This window comes from Centropristis striata, chromosome 1 (assembly GCF_030273125.1).
Source record: "Centropristis striata isolate RG_2023a ecotype Rhode Island chromosome 1, C.striata_1.0, whole genome shotgun sequence".
Taxonomy (NCBI): domain Eukaryota; kingdom Metazoa; phylum Chordata; class Actinopteri; order Perciformes; family Serranidae; genus Centropristis; species Centropristis striata.
Window position 1 is genome coordinate 33,208,961 of NC_081517.1, and position 19,399 is coordinate 33,228,359.

Here is a 19,399-nt window from a genome sequence, read left to right on the forward strand (position 1 = left end):
ATAACTTCCAACAACGGGAAGTCCCGAACTCCTGGTTGACAGAGCGGGGATTTCCGACAGGCGACTTAAGTAGCTTTTGCATTACATTGCTTCGTCACTAAACAAAATTTTGTGGGATACCTATGGATTCCAGTGCTTTACTTTTCATTAGAAATCATACAAACCATAAATGAGAACAGACTGAACCTGTACAAATACTCATTCATAGTCATTCTGTTCAACCATCTCAATCCTACGAGATATCCTAATACTGTTATATACTCACAATAATAATTTTTCTTTGAATAAAATTACTGTCCTGTTTTCTTGTGGCCTGTAAAGCCCTTTGAGATTATATAAAACACACCAGATAACTCAAATAATCCATTAAAATAAAAGTTAAGAGAATGCCTTTGTATGTAAAAACAATACAGCCATACAGTAATGGAACAGCAGCTCCCGTTTAAAAGTAGACCTAGGTCAAATATACAGTTGCAGCACTAAAGAAAAGAAAAGTCACGTTTTTTCATCTTGGCTGACTTTGAAGTGTTTCCATATGTTTGTGTTGGACCTCAGCCACTATAAGGGGATCCTCTATAATCCAGATCACATGAGCCGGGGAGGGAGAGTTAAACATACTATGTGTGGTTGAGGCTGATGGGAATAACCATGATGTTTACATTACGGAAAAATACTCATCCTGCAACTTCAGATAGATTTGGGCGGTCGACATTTGAAACCCAAATATTTGTAGATACTAACCTTGACTGGAAAAAGCAAAAAAAAAAAAAATGCAGACAAGCTGGGAAGTGGGTCAAAATGTCTGGTTTCATGCAGCACATGTCTGTTTTGAATAATGCTTTAGAAAGGTCTTTATGGTCGTCTTACTATAGTTCATATCCTGTATAAGGCGTGTTTTTATCATTTATTGCTCAGATTATGGTCATTAGATCAACAGAGTCCAGATAAGGAGAGCCAAATGTATATGGACAAAAGGAGTGGGAAAAGACTGATGTCCATCCGGCCCCAGAGACACACATTCACACGCCTCCATCATGGCCGCGTGTTATTCTTAGTCCCTGCCTTCCTACACATGGCTGATAAGAAGCAGACAGCGGAATAGGGACGAAGGCAGCTGGGAGCTGGGGCACAATACCACGCAGGGAGGCCCAAAGGGCAGAGGGGGCTGGTAATACATGGAGATCTTGTAGAGCAAGGTTTATGGCTTAAGAAATACGCCGAGCATGTGATCAGTAAGTGCTTCTGCAACCCTGAGGCCAGAGGCTGCAGGTCACACACTCCCAGATAAAGGTAGATTTACTATCAATTAGCTGTATCAAGGGAAAATACAAATAATGGCCAAAATAAAGGACTGTAGCCCCTTAAGGACATGTAATACTTTTAAAAGATGATGAAAAAGAAGAAGTTGAAGACGTCTCTACATTGTGCAGATTATGCATGAGTAGACATCAATATTTTTTTACTGGGTTTTAGAACTGAGGGGAGGGAATATGTAATAATAAAAAAATGATGCATATATATATATATATATATATATATATATATATATATATATATATGCCTATATATATATATATATATATACTTTTTTAAAAACTATATATCCAACAGCCTAAGTTGAATGCATGCTTTGTCAACAATTTATCCATTACATGAGGAAAACTTCTTCTTCAATACATTTAATGTGAGATTTCTATCAGTCACTCCGAGCTTTTGGGAATCACTATAGACCATGTGGACAAACCAATAAGGAAATCTTTAGTGGTGTGACAAGAACTGGATCCAGTCAAGCCAGAAACTCCACCCTTTGGGGACTCTTTGACCCTCGTCTCTGTGGGGGTGGATGAGTTTTTTCCTCCTCTGCTCAATAAGTGACTGACCACAAATGTCTTTAGCTGCTGCACTTTTAGTTCAGACTGACCTGATAACCTTACTTTGTTCTTTCATAGTGAAAGAAGTGTTTATATGCACACACAAAGGTGTTCGATAAGGAGCATCAAAGAAAAAAATACTTTATAGTATAACAAAAAATCCAAGCATGTTCTGCAAAACTGCAAAAATGTTTCATGAGGTCATCATGAGGTAATGATGTCTTAAATCAAGGCCACCACACTGTTATTGTGTTTCAAGGACATTTGTAACTTTTTCACAGGTTTCAGAAAGGTGCACTATAGCTTTATTATTACCTGTTCTATAATGTTAAAAGCCAGTATAACTGTCAGGTATAGCATGCAGTTTTCAGATGACAAAAAATAAATACTAATTTGTATAAGGTTTGTAGTAAATGGATCATAGATGACTCCTGTATTGTTACACAATGTTTATGTAAAATGATGAAATTCATCATGTTACAATGACATCATATTAACAGTTTTCAGTTTTGTTCATATTTTGGAATCATTATCTGTACAGCTGTAGATCTATGACAAAACATTTTCCCATTTAGGATAAAGGCAGTGGTACAATGTAGCTAAGTGTATTTACTCAAGTACAATGTTGGGACACTTATTTTATATAATAAACGTTTTACTCCACTACACTTATTACACAACGGTAGTTACTTTGCTTTATTACTTTATCAATAGAAAATACAATATAACTACTAAATTAAGGTCTATTATAGATTAAGCATTATATAGTGTAGTTGTAATTTACTACCACCTTTACCAGCTGTAACATAAGAGACGCAGCTGGTAAATGTGCGGGAATAATCCAGTGACATAATATGTAGTGTTCTGAAATAATGAGATCTGCATAATGACATGTTTTACTTTTGGCACTTAAGGTATATCTCCATAACTATGTACAATTACTTAGCCTCAATACTAAACTGTAGTTAATAATTTTGAGGTATTCTGAGGTACTTTACTTGAGTTGGCTATCTCCATTTTCTGTTACTTTATACTTCTTTATCAAAAAAGAATATACTTTTTTTTTTTTTATATATATCTGAGGCTAAAACTGATACTTTACTTTTGCTTTCGTAGCATTTTTAATGTATGGCTTTCACTTTTAACAGAGTATTTTTAGACCATAGCACTTATTACCTACATCTTCCATCACCGGAGAAACCAAATGATGAATTATTGGGGAAAACCAAGCACAGACATCCATCAACAGTATTCAGAGGTTATAAAGTCAGCACACGCTTCTCATCCCTGCTCTGATTTGTGTGTCTGTTGCGCCCTCTAGCGGACACACTGGGCAGTGCACCCTCCTCCTCCTCCTCCGCCTCTTTTCTCAGGTGAGCGAGCTGGTGAATGTTTTACCTGCATACGATGACGTCACGGCACCTTCAGGAAAAAGAGACGCAGGAGTCCATGACCACCTCAGGCGGATAAATGTCTTCAGTTTGGATGACGGAGCGACTTTAAGTTTAAGTGAAGAACTCGAGTTGAACTTTAATCTGACTTTGTGTGCTCTGTAGCCTCGCGTGTTGATCTACTGTGGGTTCAGGCACGATGTCTGCCTCCGCTATATTTGTGCTGGATCTGAAGGGGAAGGTAAGATTAATGCTGGAGCTGATTGGACACACTGACTTAATTTCAGCGACACGCGTTATAAAACCCCACATTTAGGCCCATACACATTTAGGATTAGAGTTTTTTAGTTGCTGCTTTTAACTGTTGCTTTAAATGTTAAACATTAATAGCGTTTGCGTCGTTAAAAATTAATGAAGAGCTTGCAACACACTCATTCATCGACCTTTTCTGCTTTACTTCCGGATACACGTATGTTAGTGGAAATACAGGCTGCAGCCTCAAATAACTTCAGTGAAAGTGACCAACTGTGTTGCAGCACCTAACCTACAGCACCCAGTCATGGCATCTGTGTCACCATCTTTTATTTATTAACAATGCATGATGGCACAAACAGGAAGCGTAACCTGACACACAAGTTAGTGTCACAGAGATATGGAAGTACACATGGTTTCAGGTGTTCTGTGTGATAAAAGGGTGTGCTAACTGAAGACATGAGGCGTTTAGTTTATTTGATCATCATCTCCTACAGGTGTCAGGTTTGCAGGTCACCTGTTACGCATGTCTTATCTTTGTAATTTTAGCTTTTCGATCTAGTATAATAGGTCATTGTTTTTAAAGTAGAATAGGTCTGCAGGCTTACAGAGGTCAGTGACAGAACTAGCGTGGTCCCCACTTATTTATTTAAAGGGATAGTTCGGATTTATTGAAGTAAGGGTCGTATGAGGTGTTTATCCTGAGTCTGTTTATTTCCTACAGTATATGGCAGTCATCACTCCCCAGTTTGGAGAAGCAGGCCTGAGAAGAGGCATGGAAGCCTCTCTCACATACAATGAACAAATCATGGCAACAGAGATGCTGGAACTCAAAACTATTTGATATTTTTCTTTGAAAAATGACTTGGCTATGATTATTATTGAAATCACAGTCCATTTGACTAATCGTTTAATCAACTATAAGAATATATAACAATAAGGGACCATTCCTTATATCTAGCATCAACTTGTCAGTGTACTCATGAAAAGAGACACAAAGACTGTGGTTCATAATAAAAAGCTTTGTTTGAGACACACAGATGAAATATTGTTTCATCTTTGTTGATAACAGATTTCTTTTAAGATCTGGTCGACAGCAGGTTGTATGTTGTTTGAATAATTTATTGCGACAAAACCTAATTTCTATATTCATGACATTATTTCTTGTAATTTAAACAGATTTTAAGTCACATTTTCCCATGATGCAATGGTGCAATACTCAGGAGTAAAACTGAGTCATAGAACTCATAGCCATATTTTGTTTAAAATGTATTTTATTTTTTCAATAATTTTAACTTTGGAAAATCCATTGAGGTAGAACCTTTATTTACAATGGTGCTGAGGTACATACAAATCAAATAACAATAAAAAAAATTCATGGCTATAATAATTGAAAAAAATATTTTAATGACAGTTGCAGTCAATGAGATTTGGTATTGTCACAGTAATATGAACAAACAGTTGTCTGACCATCTGTCTTTATTCTTACCACTCAGGTGTTGATTTGTCGGAACTACAAAGGCGATGTGGACATGGCGGAGATCGACCACTTCCTGCCTCTACTCATGCAACACGAAGAGGAAGGGCTCCTCTGTCCTGTACTGTCACACGGCAACGTGCACTTCATGTGGATCAAACACAGCAATCTGTACTGTATCCTTATATTTACTGAGAGACGTGAAGAAATAAAGATAATAAAGAAATGTAGTCAGTTTTAACCTGTGATAGATGAGGCCCAAATGTAATCCATTAACATCAGATTATTGGATTATGTCCTTAGAAATAAACTGTAGGAAACTGAACAATAAGATTTAATCTTAACTGTAACAAACGATGTATAGAATACTCCTTGACCTGATCTCTGCTCAGTGGTCGCCACTACAAACAAGAACTCCAATGCCTCCCTCGTGTACTCATTTCTATACAAACTAGTGGAGGTGAGTCACACACACACTGATGACTTCTAATTTAAATGTTTGTATGAATGTTTGTTGTACAGTTTTGAGGGATAAACTTGCATTTGTGTGAAGAGCCAGTGAAAGTTGGCAGTTAGTGATAATCCAAAGTAAAAGCTGGCAGTTACTCAGAGCTGTCACAGATGAGGCTGTTGTGTCTTATTCAGGTGTTCACAGAGTACTTCAAAGAGCTGGAGGAGGAGAGCATTCAGGATAATTTTGTGGTCGTCTACGAGCTGCTGGATGAGCTAATGGACTTTGGATTCCCTCAGACGACCGACAGCAAGATCCTACAGGAGTGAGGCTTCACAAGATGCACACACTGTACATGTGTATATTAGTATTCTGTATTTTGACAAAGAGTCTGTTATTTAACCATTTTTTATCTCACCTCTTGTAGATACATTACTCAGGAAGGTGCCAAGCTCGAGGTGGCAAAGTCCAAAGTGCCGACCACCGTCACCAATGCTGTCTCCTGGAGGTCAGAGGGCATCAAGTACAAGAAGAACGAGGTCTTTATTGATGTCATCGAGTCCATCAACGTGCTGGTAAGACAGGCTGCATACACACACAAAATTATCACAAAGAGATGCAAAATGACCACAAACACAAACAAAACCACTACAAACAACACAAATTGATTATAGACACGACCTTACAGAGTCGCCAAATTACTGAAAATGGACACAAAATGACCAAAAACATACACATACCGACTACAAACGACAGAAAATGACTACAAAGAGACACAAAACAACAACAAAGGAATGCAAAACCACAAAAATAGATGCAAAAAACTACAGAGATGTAAAAAAAACTAAAAATAGATGGTTAACCAGTGTGAAGACACCCAAAACGACCAACATTAAATACAAAACAACCTCAGAAAGTAACACAATGACAAAAAAAGATTCAAAACATTCACAGAGATGCAAAATGACCACAAAGAGACACGAAACAACCACAAAGAGATGCAAAATGACTACAAATAGATGTAAAAAATACTACAAATAGACCTGACCCTCATTGAGTTGAATGTCTTGTTCCTATTGTCTTATAATCGGTCCATGTGTTTGTTCAGGTGAATGCCAATGGCAGCGTGATGAGCAGTGACATCGTGGGCAGCATCAAGCTGAAAACGATGCTCTCTGGGATGCCTGAACTGCGGCTGGGCCTCAACGATCGAGTCCTCTTCGCTCTCACCGGACGTACGTATACAGCCATAACCACATCCACCTGTTACTCCACTTATCTAGCTGGATATTCAAATTAATTCCACTGATTATATTGTTTTTTGCTCAGGTGACAAGGGGAAGACAGTGGTGATGGAGGATGTGAAGTTCCACCAGTGTGTCCGTCTCTCTCGCTTTGAGAGCGACCGAACAATCTCCTTCATTCCTCCAGATGGAGAGTCTGAACTCATGTCCTACCGCATCAATACCCATGTTAGTCACATTCAGCACCTTGTATTCATACTGAAACATTTATATTTGTCACTTACACCATCCACATGTGCTTAGATAGATAGATTTTTATATGAAATAGATAACACACAAACTCATTGAAATTACGTATAAAAGCAATTGAGTACTTTTGGCCATATATTTGATTTGTTCATTATGCAAATGTGTATGTGCAGAAATATTGAGTCTATAGTGCAGCTCTGAAAACCTTAATGAGCCTTGTAGTGCTATGCATGTAAACACATGAATTAATACTGAATAATGTGCATATGTAACTCAAGAAAGCTTTTTTTCTGTTGTTTTAATTGTGTATATGCTGAAACCCTTTCCTTCATCTCTTACAGGTGAAACCTCTGATTTGGATTGAATCAGTCATAGAGAAATTCTCTCACAGTCGAGTGGAAATCATGGTTAAGGTACTGACCCACTGTATTTTTAACGACAGTGGCAAAAAATACTACAGGCCTTTCTTATAAATGTTTTGTGTCAATAGAGATTTGTGCTTTTAAAAGTTGGGTCAAACGTTTTGTTAACTGTATACACATTAACTGGCTTCACAGTAACTGTTGTGTTGTGTTTTTAGGCAAAGGGACAATTTAAGAAACAGTCTGTGGCAAATAATGTAGAGGTGAGAGTCCCCGTCCCCAGTGATGCCGACTCACCGAAGTTCAAAACCAGCACAGGAAACGCCAAATATGTGCCTGAGAAGAACATGGTGGTGTGGACCATCAAGTCTTTCCCTGTAAGACATTCACACACACATCAAGATTTGTATGTTCATTGCACTAAAGCACACATTCTGAACAAAAACTTTAATGTGTTTTGTAGTTAACTCTCTCTCTCTCGCTCTCTCTCTCTATCTCTGTCTTTCTGTTGTCTGTCCATCTCTGTGTTTGTTTGTCTATCCATTTATCTGTGTCCATCAATCTATCCAGGGAGGTAAAGAGTTTCTAATGAGAGCTCATTTTGGTCTGCCCAGTGTGGAGAACGATGAGCTTGAAGGCAAACCTCCTATTACAGTCAAATTTGAAATCCCATACTTCACAGTCTCAGGAATACAGGTTTGTGTGTGTTTATGTTTATTTAAGGTCTTAGTTAATGTACACAGTCACCCATAAAGTTTGAATAATTTTGCTTTCAGACACAATATTCTGTTGATTGTGGTTTCATTTTCATTGTGATATGTTGTTTGGAAGAGATTGATAAATAAGTTAAGTTTTGAAAAGAGATTCACTTTATCTGTCAACAATAAATCACATTATCACAATACTTTCATGGAAAGAAGAGAAAAATATTTTAATTCTTTCTATTCTTTCTATTTTATACTTTTTTCTCTTTCTACTATTTGTATATATTTTTTTCTCTGTCTTTTATTGTATATTTTTTCTGTTTTTATTAACTTGTTTATCTTGTGTATTTTTTCTATTGTGAAGTTTTATTAAAAAAATATTTTGCTTTTGTATTTTATTTTTTAATGCCATACTGTGAAGCCCTTTGAGTCACTTTTAATGTTTGAAAGACATTTGAATTATTAGATTTTTTTATTATAAATTATTATACATTTTATTTTATTTTTTTCTTCATTTTTTTTTTATGCTGAGCCACTTCTTTAATGTCAAAACAACCGTAGAATATAGCCTGTGGTTGTATGAGTCAAGTCCATTTGAGAGCAGTTACTCTGCATCTGAGGCCTGTCACAGCATGATTTATTGGGTGTATCTTGTTTATATCAATCTCTACCCATGATACGCACAGTTATCAAGCTCTAGCTATCACCTGACATGTTCACAGCTTTGCTTAGTTAACAGCCCGTGAATATTCAAGTCAGGCCTTGTCAGAGCAGATATGTGTGCTGAGACTTCCAAAATAGATTTAATTTTAATTGTTGATGCACATTTGTGTCTCAACATGTTTTTGTCTTTGTCTTACCCAGGTGCGATATATGAAGATCATTGAGAAAAGTGGTTATCAGGCTTTACCATGGGTCCGGTACATTACACAGAGTGGAGGTACATTAATATTTTTCTTCAGAACATACTGTTTCAGGATGATATATACTATATATTTGTCAGATGGATGAATACATTGAATGATAATAATAATTTCTTCTTTTTATTTAGACTACCAGCTGAGGACCAATGTGTAAAGGCTGAGAGATCACTGTATATTCCTCACATAAAGGACTTCCAGAGGAACATAAATGATCACTTTAACTGGACTGAAAGAATGTCTTTAAATTTCACCTGCTCTATTTAATGTCTATGAAATGTGTGTGCAACTTGATTTTAATGTGTCTATTGTAAGACCACTGGAAATTATTTAAATGCTAAATGAAATTATTACTTTTTAAACTATTTGTCATTAGTAACCTTAGTATTTATGTTGTGCCCTTTTGTTTATTTCATGAGTTTGCATCACCACATAAGGACGGGTTTTGTCCTCATACTATTGTCATGCATTGTGCAATCACAGTCACTAAATTCCGCCTAAATTAAAAACTTACACCCGCCTTTTTTCCACACTTGCCTCTGGAGAAATACAACTAAAGGTCAGAAATGTGAATGAACTGCCTTTGAAGACATCAACGTATACAAATCGCCCGCTTTCTTCACTACGTGCTCTGATTGGCCGACAGCTGCTGTTACCACAGTGATAGTGTAGTAACCGAGTTGTAACCCCGCCTCTTTTACCATATATGGAAGAGCAACACCCTCTGGGCGAGCTGTGATTGGTCGGCGTGTGATCTCTCCAATGTTTGTAAATTGTAGTCTGGAGACACCGCTGTGTGGATCTCAGCGCGCAAATGTATTTTCTAATGTTGATAAACTTTCCTAGTTTGGATTTTATTTGAAATTACTGGTCTTTAGAAACAGCGGGATAGCAAACCACTGCGACGTTGTGGATCTTAAGGAACCGAACAAGGTACGCTTAAAAACCTCTACAGCTTGGTCTCTTTTTAGTGTTAGCGGTTAGCCTGGATGCTAATTGTTTGTGAGATTCAGTGGACGCGACTTGTCTCTCTCTCTGGGGATAACAAATGTTTTCAGAGCTTTGTTGTTTAAACTTACTATGTGTGAACACCTACCCGATGTATAGCAGTACGCTAGCACGGTCAGATAACATGGCGTCAACGGGGAACAGAAGCTTACGTTAGCCGGATGCTGCGGTAGCTAGTTAGCAAGCTAGCGGAGTTAATCTTCCTGGATCCGGACTTCATCTGTTTACTGTCATGTTAGACTTTAATTGCCATTACAAGCAGCGCATGGTTGAGTGTTGGTGTAACGACTGTTGTACATCTCACCCTGACCAGACAGAAAGAGAGACTATAATGGTCCTTAGTGAGATGGATGCCGGTAAAGCTTTGACGGCGGCAGCAGCCAAAGGGAATAGGAGCGAGGTGCAAAGGATCCTGGAGGAATGCGGTGTGCACCCGGATACTCTCAATGAATTTGGCAGGACTGCGCTACAGGTGAGGACCAAAGGCACAAAAACGTTTAGATGTGGTTAATGGGTCAATGAAATGATCTAATCCAGTGTCAGTTGGTATAACCAGTAATTTTTTCCCATAAAAATCTGATTATATACAGGAAAATAAATGAGAACTAAAATGAGGAAACAATACAATCCACGTTTACATTGTAACACTATGGTATGTAACAAATTTTACATAATTTGTCAAAACTTTAGAAAAAAATGGTTGTTTTTAGAATATGTTCTGCTCAATATTGATGAAATGTGTAAATGTAGAAACACTCAGAAAAAAATGTAATTTGATGTTTTAGAATGAAGTAGTCATATGTATAAGTCCACTTAAATACAGTGTAGGTGGATGAAGTAATTAATATTTATCATTTTTTTGTGGTTACATCATTTGACATCTTGCCAACCCTTATTTGTCACTGACCCTGATATTTACAGAGCTATTAACTGCACAGATATATGCACGATGGCATTGGTTAGAGACTCCTCTCTTTTCATCTTGTCATAACAATGCAGATGGCTGCCTTGTTTTTTTTCCCTCGAAAAGTCGCCCATTATAAGCACCGTGTATGAAGACACAATCTGAGATATATGCACTATGTAGCAATCAAATCTAAATGCCTGGAAACGGAAGTAAACTCCAGCACAATGTAGAATATTTCAAATTTCGACTCTCTAGGTCTAAAAATTATGACAATTAATATGATAGGCATTTATAACTCCCCCTCACTGTCCATCTTAAAAATAAACCCTCAAAACTCACCTCTTCAAATGCGCCCACAACCACTGACTTTTCCCCCTGTTTATGTATTTATTACCCTGTGTCTTTGAGTGTTTAGAAAAGCGCTATATAAATGCGATGTATTATTATTGTTATTATTATTATTATTATTATTAATAATAATAATAATATAGTATACTGTGATTAAGTAATGTCACAGAGTTATCTGTATTAATATAGCAAATTAAAAATATTATATAGCATTTGGTGGGGTAAGAAGGGATAACATTATGTAATGTACAGTGTACATTTGATATTCTGTGGGACAAAAAAGGTTGGTTCTAAAAAAAGAGGATATATATATACACTCAGTTGTTAATTTATTAATTATTTTTTAAAATAATTCAAGTCTAATATAACAGCTCTTTAAATAAATTCTTCCTCAATGAAGGCCGTCATATTCAGTTTAAGCTTAAACAGATTAAGAGAGGTGATCTTTGTGGTCTTTTCTAAGGCTGTACTTTGTTATTATGAGGCTGCAATTAACAAAGCTTTTCTCTAGCATTGCGTTTGTTCATTTTTTTTGTGGTTTAGTCTATAAAAGATTTTTTAAAAATCCATGTGGTTTCCCATACTCAAGGAGACGCATTAAAATAGCTTGTTTTGTCCAACTAACAGTCCTAAAGTTTTTTTTGATTCTCATTAATACTAAACACAGTGACTGTATTAATTAATTCAATTCTACACCAGGTCCCACTTTATAGATTTTCTTGGAAGTGACTTAAACTTACTGTGCGCTCTCTTCTCCTCTGATGCGTCCTGCAGGTGATGATGATGGGGAACTCCAACATCGCCAGCCTGCTGCTGGAGAAAGGCGCAGACCCCAACATCCAGGACAAACACGGGATCGTTCCTGTCCATGACGCAGCCCGAACGGGATTCCTGGACACTCTGCAGGTTCTGGTGGAGTACGGTGCTTCAGTGAACATCCCGGACCAGAGTGGCGCCCTGCCTATCCACATTGCCATCCGGGAAGGCCACCGGGATGTTGTGGAGTTCTTGGCGCCGAGGTCCGACCTGAAGCACGCCAACATCAGCGGCCAGACGGCGATAGACGTGGCCCGAGCTTCATGTGTGCCTGATATGATTGACTTGCTTTTCGCTCACATTCATAGTTAGTCAGGAGTCCGGTGATGGGTGCCTTCTGGGTAACCTGGATCTAACTTCTCGTTTTTGCTTCAAACCTGGTGACTTGAATTCATTGCTGTGTAAAGGATTATTTTTTGTTAATAGTGGCTCAGCATTAATATGTGTCACAGGAAATATTGTCCTGGCAGCTTATTTTCAGTGGATGGGTGGCTATATACAGTAGACACCTCTTTTGCACAGTGCAATTTAGGCACCTTATATATCTCTGTTGTCCCTATTGATTGGGAGTGCACATTTGTAGATAGTTTCCCCAGTGTTTTTGTAATTATTTCCATTGTGTAACAGTTGATACCTTGCGTGTGTTTTTAAACACTTTTACAAAACTTGACATGGTGCACCCTGATTGCTTTTCATAGTTTTGTTTCTCTTAATTAGATGTACTTAGACTTTGAATTAACTCTTATTTATTGTTGGAATAGGACTGAATATTCCTGTGACTTTGTAAATAGCAACATTTATTGTGATTTGTTGAAATGTTATTTATATAAATACTTTTAAAACAAAAGTGAGCTTATTCACTTTACTATTTGAAGAAGAAAACACAAAATAAAGTGTTGAACTTGAAGTCTTGAAGTCATAGTTTTAATTTTAAACTGGGTACTGATTCAACTATCCTGAAGGAGGAAAGGCCGTCAGGTAAGCTGGTGTAGATCTTCTGGGCTGCTGCTATTGAGGGCATGGAGGTCTTTACCTTGGCTATTTGGGGAAGATGTTTCTTTTAAACGTGTATTTAGGACGTTAGACTTTTATCTATCTTGTTTGACTGATGCTTCTAGTTATTGCATTATCCCCTTTCCTGCTGTAACACTGCACATTTCCCAGCTGTGGGACTAATAAATCTTAATTAGTCTCACAGCTGGGAAAACACAAAACAAAACACACAGACTGAACAATTGAACTCACATTGTTACCTAGGAAATATTGATATTTCTCATAGTATACTACTATGAAGCGGGAGGTTCCCCCATAAAGGGGTAACAAGGTAAATCTTTGGGGTCACACAATGTTTATGATTAACAAGATAAGGAAGATGACAAAACAACATCCTGCTCTACAAATATGTTTTTGTGCTCCTCTTTAATCAGCATTTTTTTGTTTTGCTCTGACCTATGATAAATATTTAAATATCAATAACCATAGGTGAAATTATTGTAGGTATTGCTTCATTTTGGAGATTCATGAGAAAAAAGGGGGAAAAAAGGAACCAGTTGTACTATTAAAAGTACTTTTTTTGGCATGGAGAACCAAAGAAACACTGTTAAAGCATAAATAAAATGGATTTCTGGTAAGTTTGCCTTTGTTACCCACATTCATTACTTCATAATCTACAATACATCAGATTATAAAGAATGTAAATGGTATTTACTCCAAAATCCCCCCAAACGTACACATTTATCCTCTTATCTTTAGTGCTATTTATCAAGCTAACTGTTTTTGTGTGAGTTGCAGAGTGTTGGTGTAATCAGCTGTAGAGTAACAGAGAACAGATCTCTGCTTGTAGTGTTCAAAGAGCCAAAAAACTAGATTTAACAAACTCAACAGCAACGTCTCTTTCCAGAAATCATGACCCGTTACTGAAGATAATCCACAGACCTTGTTGTGAGTTTCACATAGAAGCTAAAGTAGAGAGGCAATACATATGGCTAATATCCATAACACTCTGCAACTCAATCTATAATGATAAATAGCATAACAGGTAGGAGGAAAATATGTATTTTTGATTTTGAGGCAAACTGTCCCTTTAAGAGGCAAACCAGTGTGCTGACTGTATCTCTCTTATCTACATGCATCCTCGAGTGTTCAGCTCTTCCCCAAGGTGATTCATCAAGGACATTTATAATAACGGCACACTGGAATGCCTCTGAAAGGTCGAACAGATATCAGGATTGGAGCTCAAAATGAATGAGGGCCCTGTTGTGTTAGGGCTTGTAGGTAACGGTGGCACAGTTTGCTGATGTTTGTGGGGGCCGCGGTAGTACAATGGGCATTTTGTTTGCTTGTGAGCCACGGGCCAACTTCACCGGCCGAGAAAGGAGTTACAGTTCATCTACTGTGCTGCCGGGCCGCTGTGTGGAGCCTCATGATGTCACACAGAGACCATGTATGTTACTGGTAGCTTACATGTGTGTCATGTGTATCTCTTCACTATCATCATGTGAAACATATTTACATTAATTCAAAACTCTGACCAGCTGATTTTACAGAGAAAAATAACTTAGTACTCAGTTCTGAAGTAGAATTATAAAATACTTGTAGGCTACTTTACTTGAGTATTTCCATTTTGTGCCACTTAAAACTTCCATTTCAGATGAAAATATTGTACTTTTTACTCCTCTAAAGTTACTAGTTCACTAGTAAAAAAATATTACACACAAACTATATAATCTTGCAAGATATGATTTGAGGTTATACATTAAAGTACCCCAGAAAATATGAAGTACTTGAGATTTGCTTCAGTTCTAGCAGATACATTGAAATTCTACTTATACATCAATAATAAAAATTCAACACTTTGATACACTGCTTATATTTAAAAAGGCATACTTTGACCTCTTTTGTTCACACAGCGAACAGAGACAAACAGTCCTAGGCACACAAAATATGATTATATACAAAATATGTTAATATTTTTATCACTCTTTTTTTTGTATTTCCACTTTTTATTTAGTTTTCATGTAAAAAACAGCAACAACAACAACAATACAGTAGACAGCATTGGTATTATACAGTACAGTATTATGTCCCAAGATTGATCACAAGTGAGTTTCCAACAAGTGAGTTTTCAACCAAAAAATCCTAAAAAAGGAAAAGAAAACAAGGAAACGCAAGACCAGAGTAGGATAACATTTCAGGCACCACAGTAGCATATTTGCCTCGTCGCGATAAATTCACATTACAATAGGTAAAAAAGTGGTCCCATGACTTTTTAAAGTTCTCATTTTCATTATTAATTCTGTCTAACATGTACTCATATTCAGTATCTCTGACATAAGGTCCAGCCATTGCCTAAATTTTGTGGGGGACCCACTTTTCTAGCCTAAGAATCAATCGGGCGGCTGTTATTACCCCAGTCCTTATTAGGGCAAGGTCACACTTTGATGTCTTCAGCAACTTTGTATGATCCCCTATTATCACTCATCCTTAAATGTTTTCCCTACCAAATAAGCCTACACATTCTCTATGCCAATAATGCTGCTTAACATCTGACTGTGAATCTGTTTTTTTACATAGCTTTGTTACTTTAGCTACAGTAAATGTAAGATTAACAGAAAAAGTATCAAAGTGTTGATATTTTTGATGACCTTAACTACTCCCATGACTCACATTTCTCTGCCTTATGAGTACTTTGTTTGATACTTTATGTCCATTTTTCCAATAGTTATGCGCTTTCATCAAGTAACATTTTAATATCTTTTACATGTAATCAAGTTTGTTTTTTACAGTATGTGTTGCTAGTCTCCACTACTGCAGTCTGGAGTTTCAAGTTGTTTTCACCTACTTGTTTCAGATTAACATAGCCCAACACATGGACACCTGCAGGGAGCTGTACAGCCAACCACAGTATTTGACTTTTGGGCATGGACTCACTCTACTGCAGCAACAGGTTGAATACTTAAACGTACTTCAGCAGAAGTAGTTGCGGTGTCATTAAATATCCCCACCCATATTCTCCCAGTTAGTCTTCGTCATCAATCTATTGTGTAGTAAAGACACACAATCTCACCTATTATTTGAATATAAACACACAAAACAGTTGTAAACATGATAATCTAGACAGAGCTGCCCCCAGCCACTAGGTAGAGCTCCTTCACTGAGCAACTGTGTGTGTGTGTGTGTGTGTGTGTGTGTGTGTGTGTGTGTGTGTGTGTGTGTGTGTGTGTGTACGTGCAACCACTCCCTGTATAAACTCAGCCGTGGTTCGTTTGTTCTGCAGGCTGGGAGGGTTAACAGCAACAGTGAAGTGTTTACCAGCAGCAAGAAGTAAAAGGAGTGGACAAGAAAAACCAGTATGAGCCTCCTCCCACACTGACATACACATACAGATGTGTGGGAAAACACCATGACGACAACACTGGGGGGAGTCCAATTCAAAGTGACAAACATTTTAAAGGTATAATGTGTAACTTTTCTGTATTAAAATGGCTAAAACAGTACCAGTCAAAAGTTTGGACACACCTTCTCATTCAATGACATTTTTCTTCATTTTTCTTATTTTCAACATTGAAGATTAATACTGATGACATGAAAACTATGAAAGAACACAACACAAGTGATTAACAAACCAGAATATGTTTTATATTTTACATTCTTCACAGTGCCTTTTGTTTTGATGACAGCTTCGCATACTTCTCTCAGTCAGCTTCATGAGCTGCTCACCTGGAATGGTTTTATATTAACATGAGTGGAATTTCTTGCCTTCTCAATGTGTTTGAGACCATCAAAGCAAAAGATGGCTACTTTGAATCTAAAATCTATTCTGGTTTGCTTAACTTTTTTTTTGTTCACTATATAATTCCTTATGTGTTCAATCATAGTTTTGATGTCTTTAATATTAATCTACAATTTAGAAAATATAACAAAAATAAAGAAACCCATTGAATGAGAAGGTGTGACCAAACTTCTGACTGGTACTGTATGTTATATATTTCGTGGAGAGGTGTTCTTATATTATTCTTTCAAATGTTCCCAACAATTTTCTAAAAATTTCATAATTTTGCATTTCATTTGGTTGCCTATCAAAATCATCATAATGAATCAGCATTGGGGTTTTATGTCATAACTTTTAATCCATTTTTATGTCAAATTGTTAAGATAAATATGATGAAATATGATGAAATATGATTTAGATGTTGGTATTTCAGGTAATATGAAGCTTCAACAGTCTAAGTTAGACAAATAGGCCAGTCTTTTTATTCTGAAATTAACTCTTTTTGTTATTCCCTGACTGTTTTCTCTCTTTAAGAATGATTATAGTGACCAATAACACTTTTAACATCTGCATGTGTATGCAAGTGTTGTATTAAGGTACACTTACTTCACAAAAAATCCAAATCATTTAAGCTGCACAGAGTTCTTCTTTATGGGTGTTTAAAATAACCACACCTACCAGTAGTCACTCAGTGGTAAAATAATATAAAACATTTGATGAGTTATGAACTTTGACACCGCTTTACTGTCACAACAATCACACATGGTAAGTCAACTGTCTACACTTCAGTTCACACTTACTTCACGCCCGTTCATAACTCTACAGGGAATCACAGCCTGCAGAGACTGCATCCTGACATTTTACGCTTCACAACAGGAAGAAGCTTCCAGGCTGATTTTCCTACTCTAATTTAAATACTGCATTAGTACAAACAGGCCTGAAGGCACACTGTGCAAGCAGCATTTCAGACTCAAGTCAGTACAGCACCTCTAACAGAAGAGATCCCTCCTGACAACCCTCTTGGAGACACAACATGTTGTTAGTTATTTCTAGCCAAGCCTTAGTCACAATCATGCAATCTCATCTGTTTTGGTTAACGCTGGTGACACACTTGACTGCCAGAGAGAAGAAGAAATAGGTGAATCATTGACAAAGCACTACGGCATTTTCCATTCAATGCGCGGCTCCTTTGTCTTTTTTCGACAACATTTGAATGACAAAATGTAAAGGAAAAAATAAACAAAAATACAAAAAAGTTTTATATCTAATGACCTTGAGAGGTGTGGCAGTGTGGGAAGGTCAGTGTGCGCTCCAGTATTACTGAGGTATGTCCGTAAACTCACTGACAGGATCCTGTTGTGTATCCATGCAAGCCAGGACATGACTGCAATGTTCAGGCTGAACAGTAGAAGCCCCAGCTGAGGTATAAAAGTACACACAGGGAACACCGAGGGAACAAGGAGGGAACACCGAGAGAGAAAAGAATGCAGGAGGCTGAACGGATGAATTTCTGAGCAAAAATGAATCCAATTGATAGCATTTCATCCCTTACTATGTTTTTCATCTTAAAACTAAACATGAGCAACTACGGTCACTTCCAGTGCAGAAACTTTTATCTTATTTCCTTGTTTCAGGTTTTTAAATCCTAGAAGTATTCAATAATTCATTCAGTCAGTATCCTTAACCGCTTATCTGCATTCGGGTCGCGGGCAGCTGGAGCTGATCCCAGCTAACATTGGGTGCCAGACTATCACAGGGCTGACACATAGAGACAGAAACGTGTCACCAATCAAACCTGAGTGCATGTTTTTGGACTGTGAGTTGGACTGGAGTCGAAACCGGCATCTTGTTGTGAGGCAAAAGTGCTAACCACTACAGTACCGTGTAGCCATATGCAATAATGTGCCTAGAATATGCTTCCAAACTAGATATTTTCACATGGAAATGCAGTTAATTTTAGCCATGGCTGGATAATCTTATTGAAAGCAGTGGGACATAAACAAACGAGCAGGTTCCTATTTATCCCCTTGTTCTTCCTACATTTTGTGCATCATGTAGGATGTTCTGTGCTGGAATATTGTTTGGCCCCATATCTGTTTACTTGTAATTTGATTAACCTTTAACTCTGCTGGACCAATCACTGGGGCATGTTGTTTGGCTATTTCATTTCAATTTTAGCTAAGAAACCAAGGTTCCTTTGGAGGTCAAAAGTTGGGGAAGTTTAGGATTTCCCCTAAAAAGTTTGGTGAAAAGTGTAAAAAGTCTAAGTCTACTTTGAATGTGAAACATACTACGTGGGCAGAGAATAAGATAATAAATAAAAAAGGATCCACCATTAAGACAGGCTCTGCAAATATATCTGCACAAGGGAATGATGCACAAAATGTGCAATCAGATAAAGTTAATATTTTTTAGGTGATTTCACGTCACTACTTAACAGGAAATTGTTCCGAATATTTTACTGTAAAAGTTCAATAAGGGGCAAAGAGGAAGTCCAATTAAACGGAGAAGAATAATGAATGCATGTACAATATGTACAATGTTTCACCTGTCACCATAGACATCTTATCTTTTCTTTAATTAGTGTATCATGTTATGCACGCTGACTCGACTTCTGATTCATAATCT

General features: G+C 37.2%; 2 protein-coding genes across 3 annotated transcripts; both read left to right on the forward strand.

Moving 5' to 3' along the window:
• Positions 1–3,292: 3,292 nt before the first annotated feature.
• ap1m2 (adaptor related protein complex 1 subunit mu 2) lies at positions 3,293–9,283 on the forward strand. The gene is made up of 12 exons (XM_059339198.1): positions 3,293–3,503; positions 5,011–5,167; positions 5,384–5,451; positions 5,637–5,767; positions 5,870–6,017; positions 6,551–6,677; positions 6,772–6,914; positions 7,277–7,348; positions 7,516–7,674; positions 7,868–7,993; positions 8,866–8,941; positions 9,053–9,283. The coding sequence occupies exons 1-12, from the start codon at positions 3,462–3,464 to the stop codon at positions 9,076–9,078; spliced, it is 1,275 nt and encodes a 424-aa protein (XP_059195181.1). The 5' UTR covers positions 3,293–3,461; the 3' UTR covers positions 9,079–9,283.
• A 382-nt stretch (positions 9,284–9,665) lies between these two features.
• Positions 9,666–12,907, forward strand: cdkn2d (cyclin-dependent kinase inhibitor 2D (p19, inhibits CDK4)). Of its 2 annotated transcripts, none has more exons than XM_059339212.1 (3): positions 9,666–9,854; positions 10,243–10,401; positions 11,959–12,907. In XM_059339212.1, the coding sequence occupies exons 2-3, from the start codon at positions 10,261–10,263 to the stop codon at positions 12,310–12,312; spliced, it is 495 nt and encodes a 164-aa protein (XP_059195195.1). In that variant the 5' UTR covers positions 9,666–9,854; positions 10,243–10,260; the 3' UTR covers positions 12,313–12,907. The 2 variants fall into 2 exon arrangements, with proteins under 2 accessions (XP_059195195.1, XP_059195204.1); XM_059339221.1 differs by having other exon boundaries at positions 10,247–10,401.
• Positions 12,908–19,399: the final 6,492 nt, after the last annotated feature.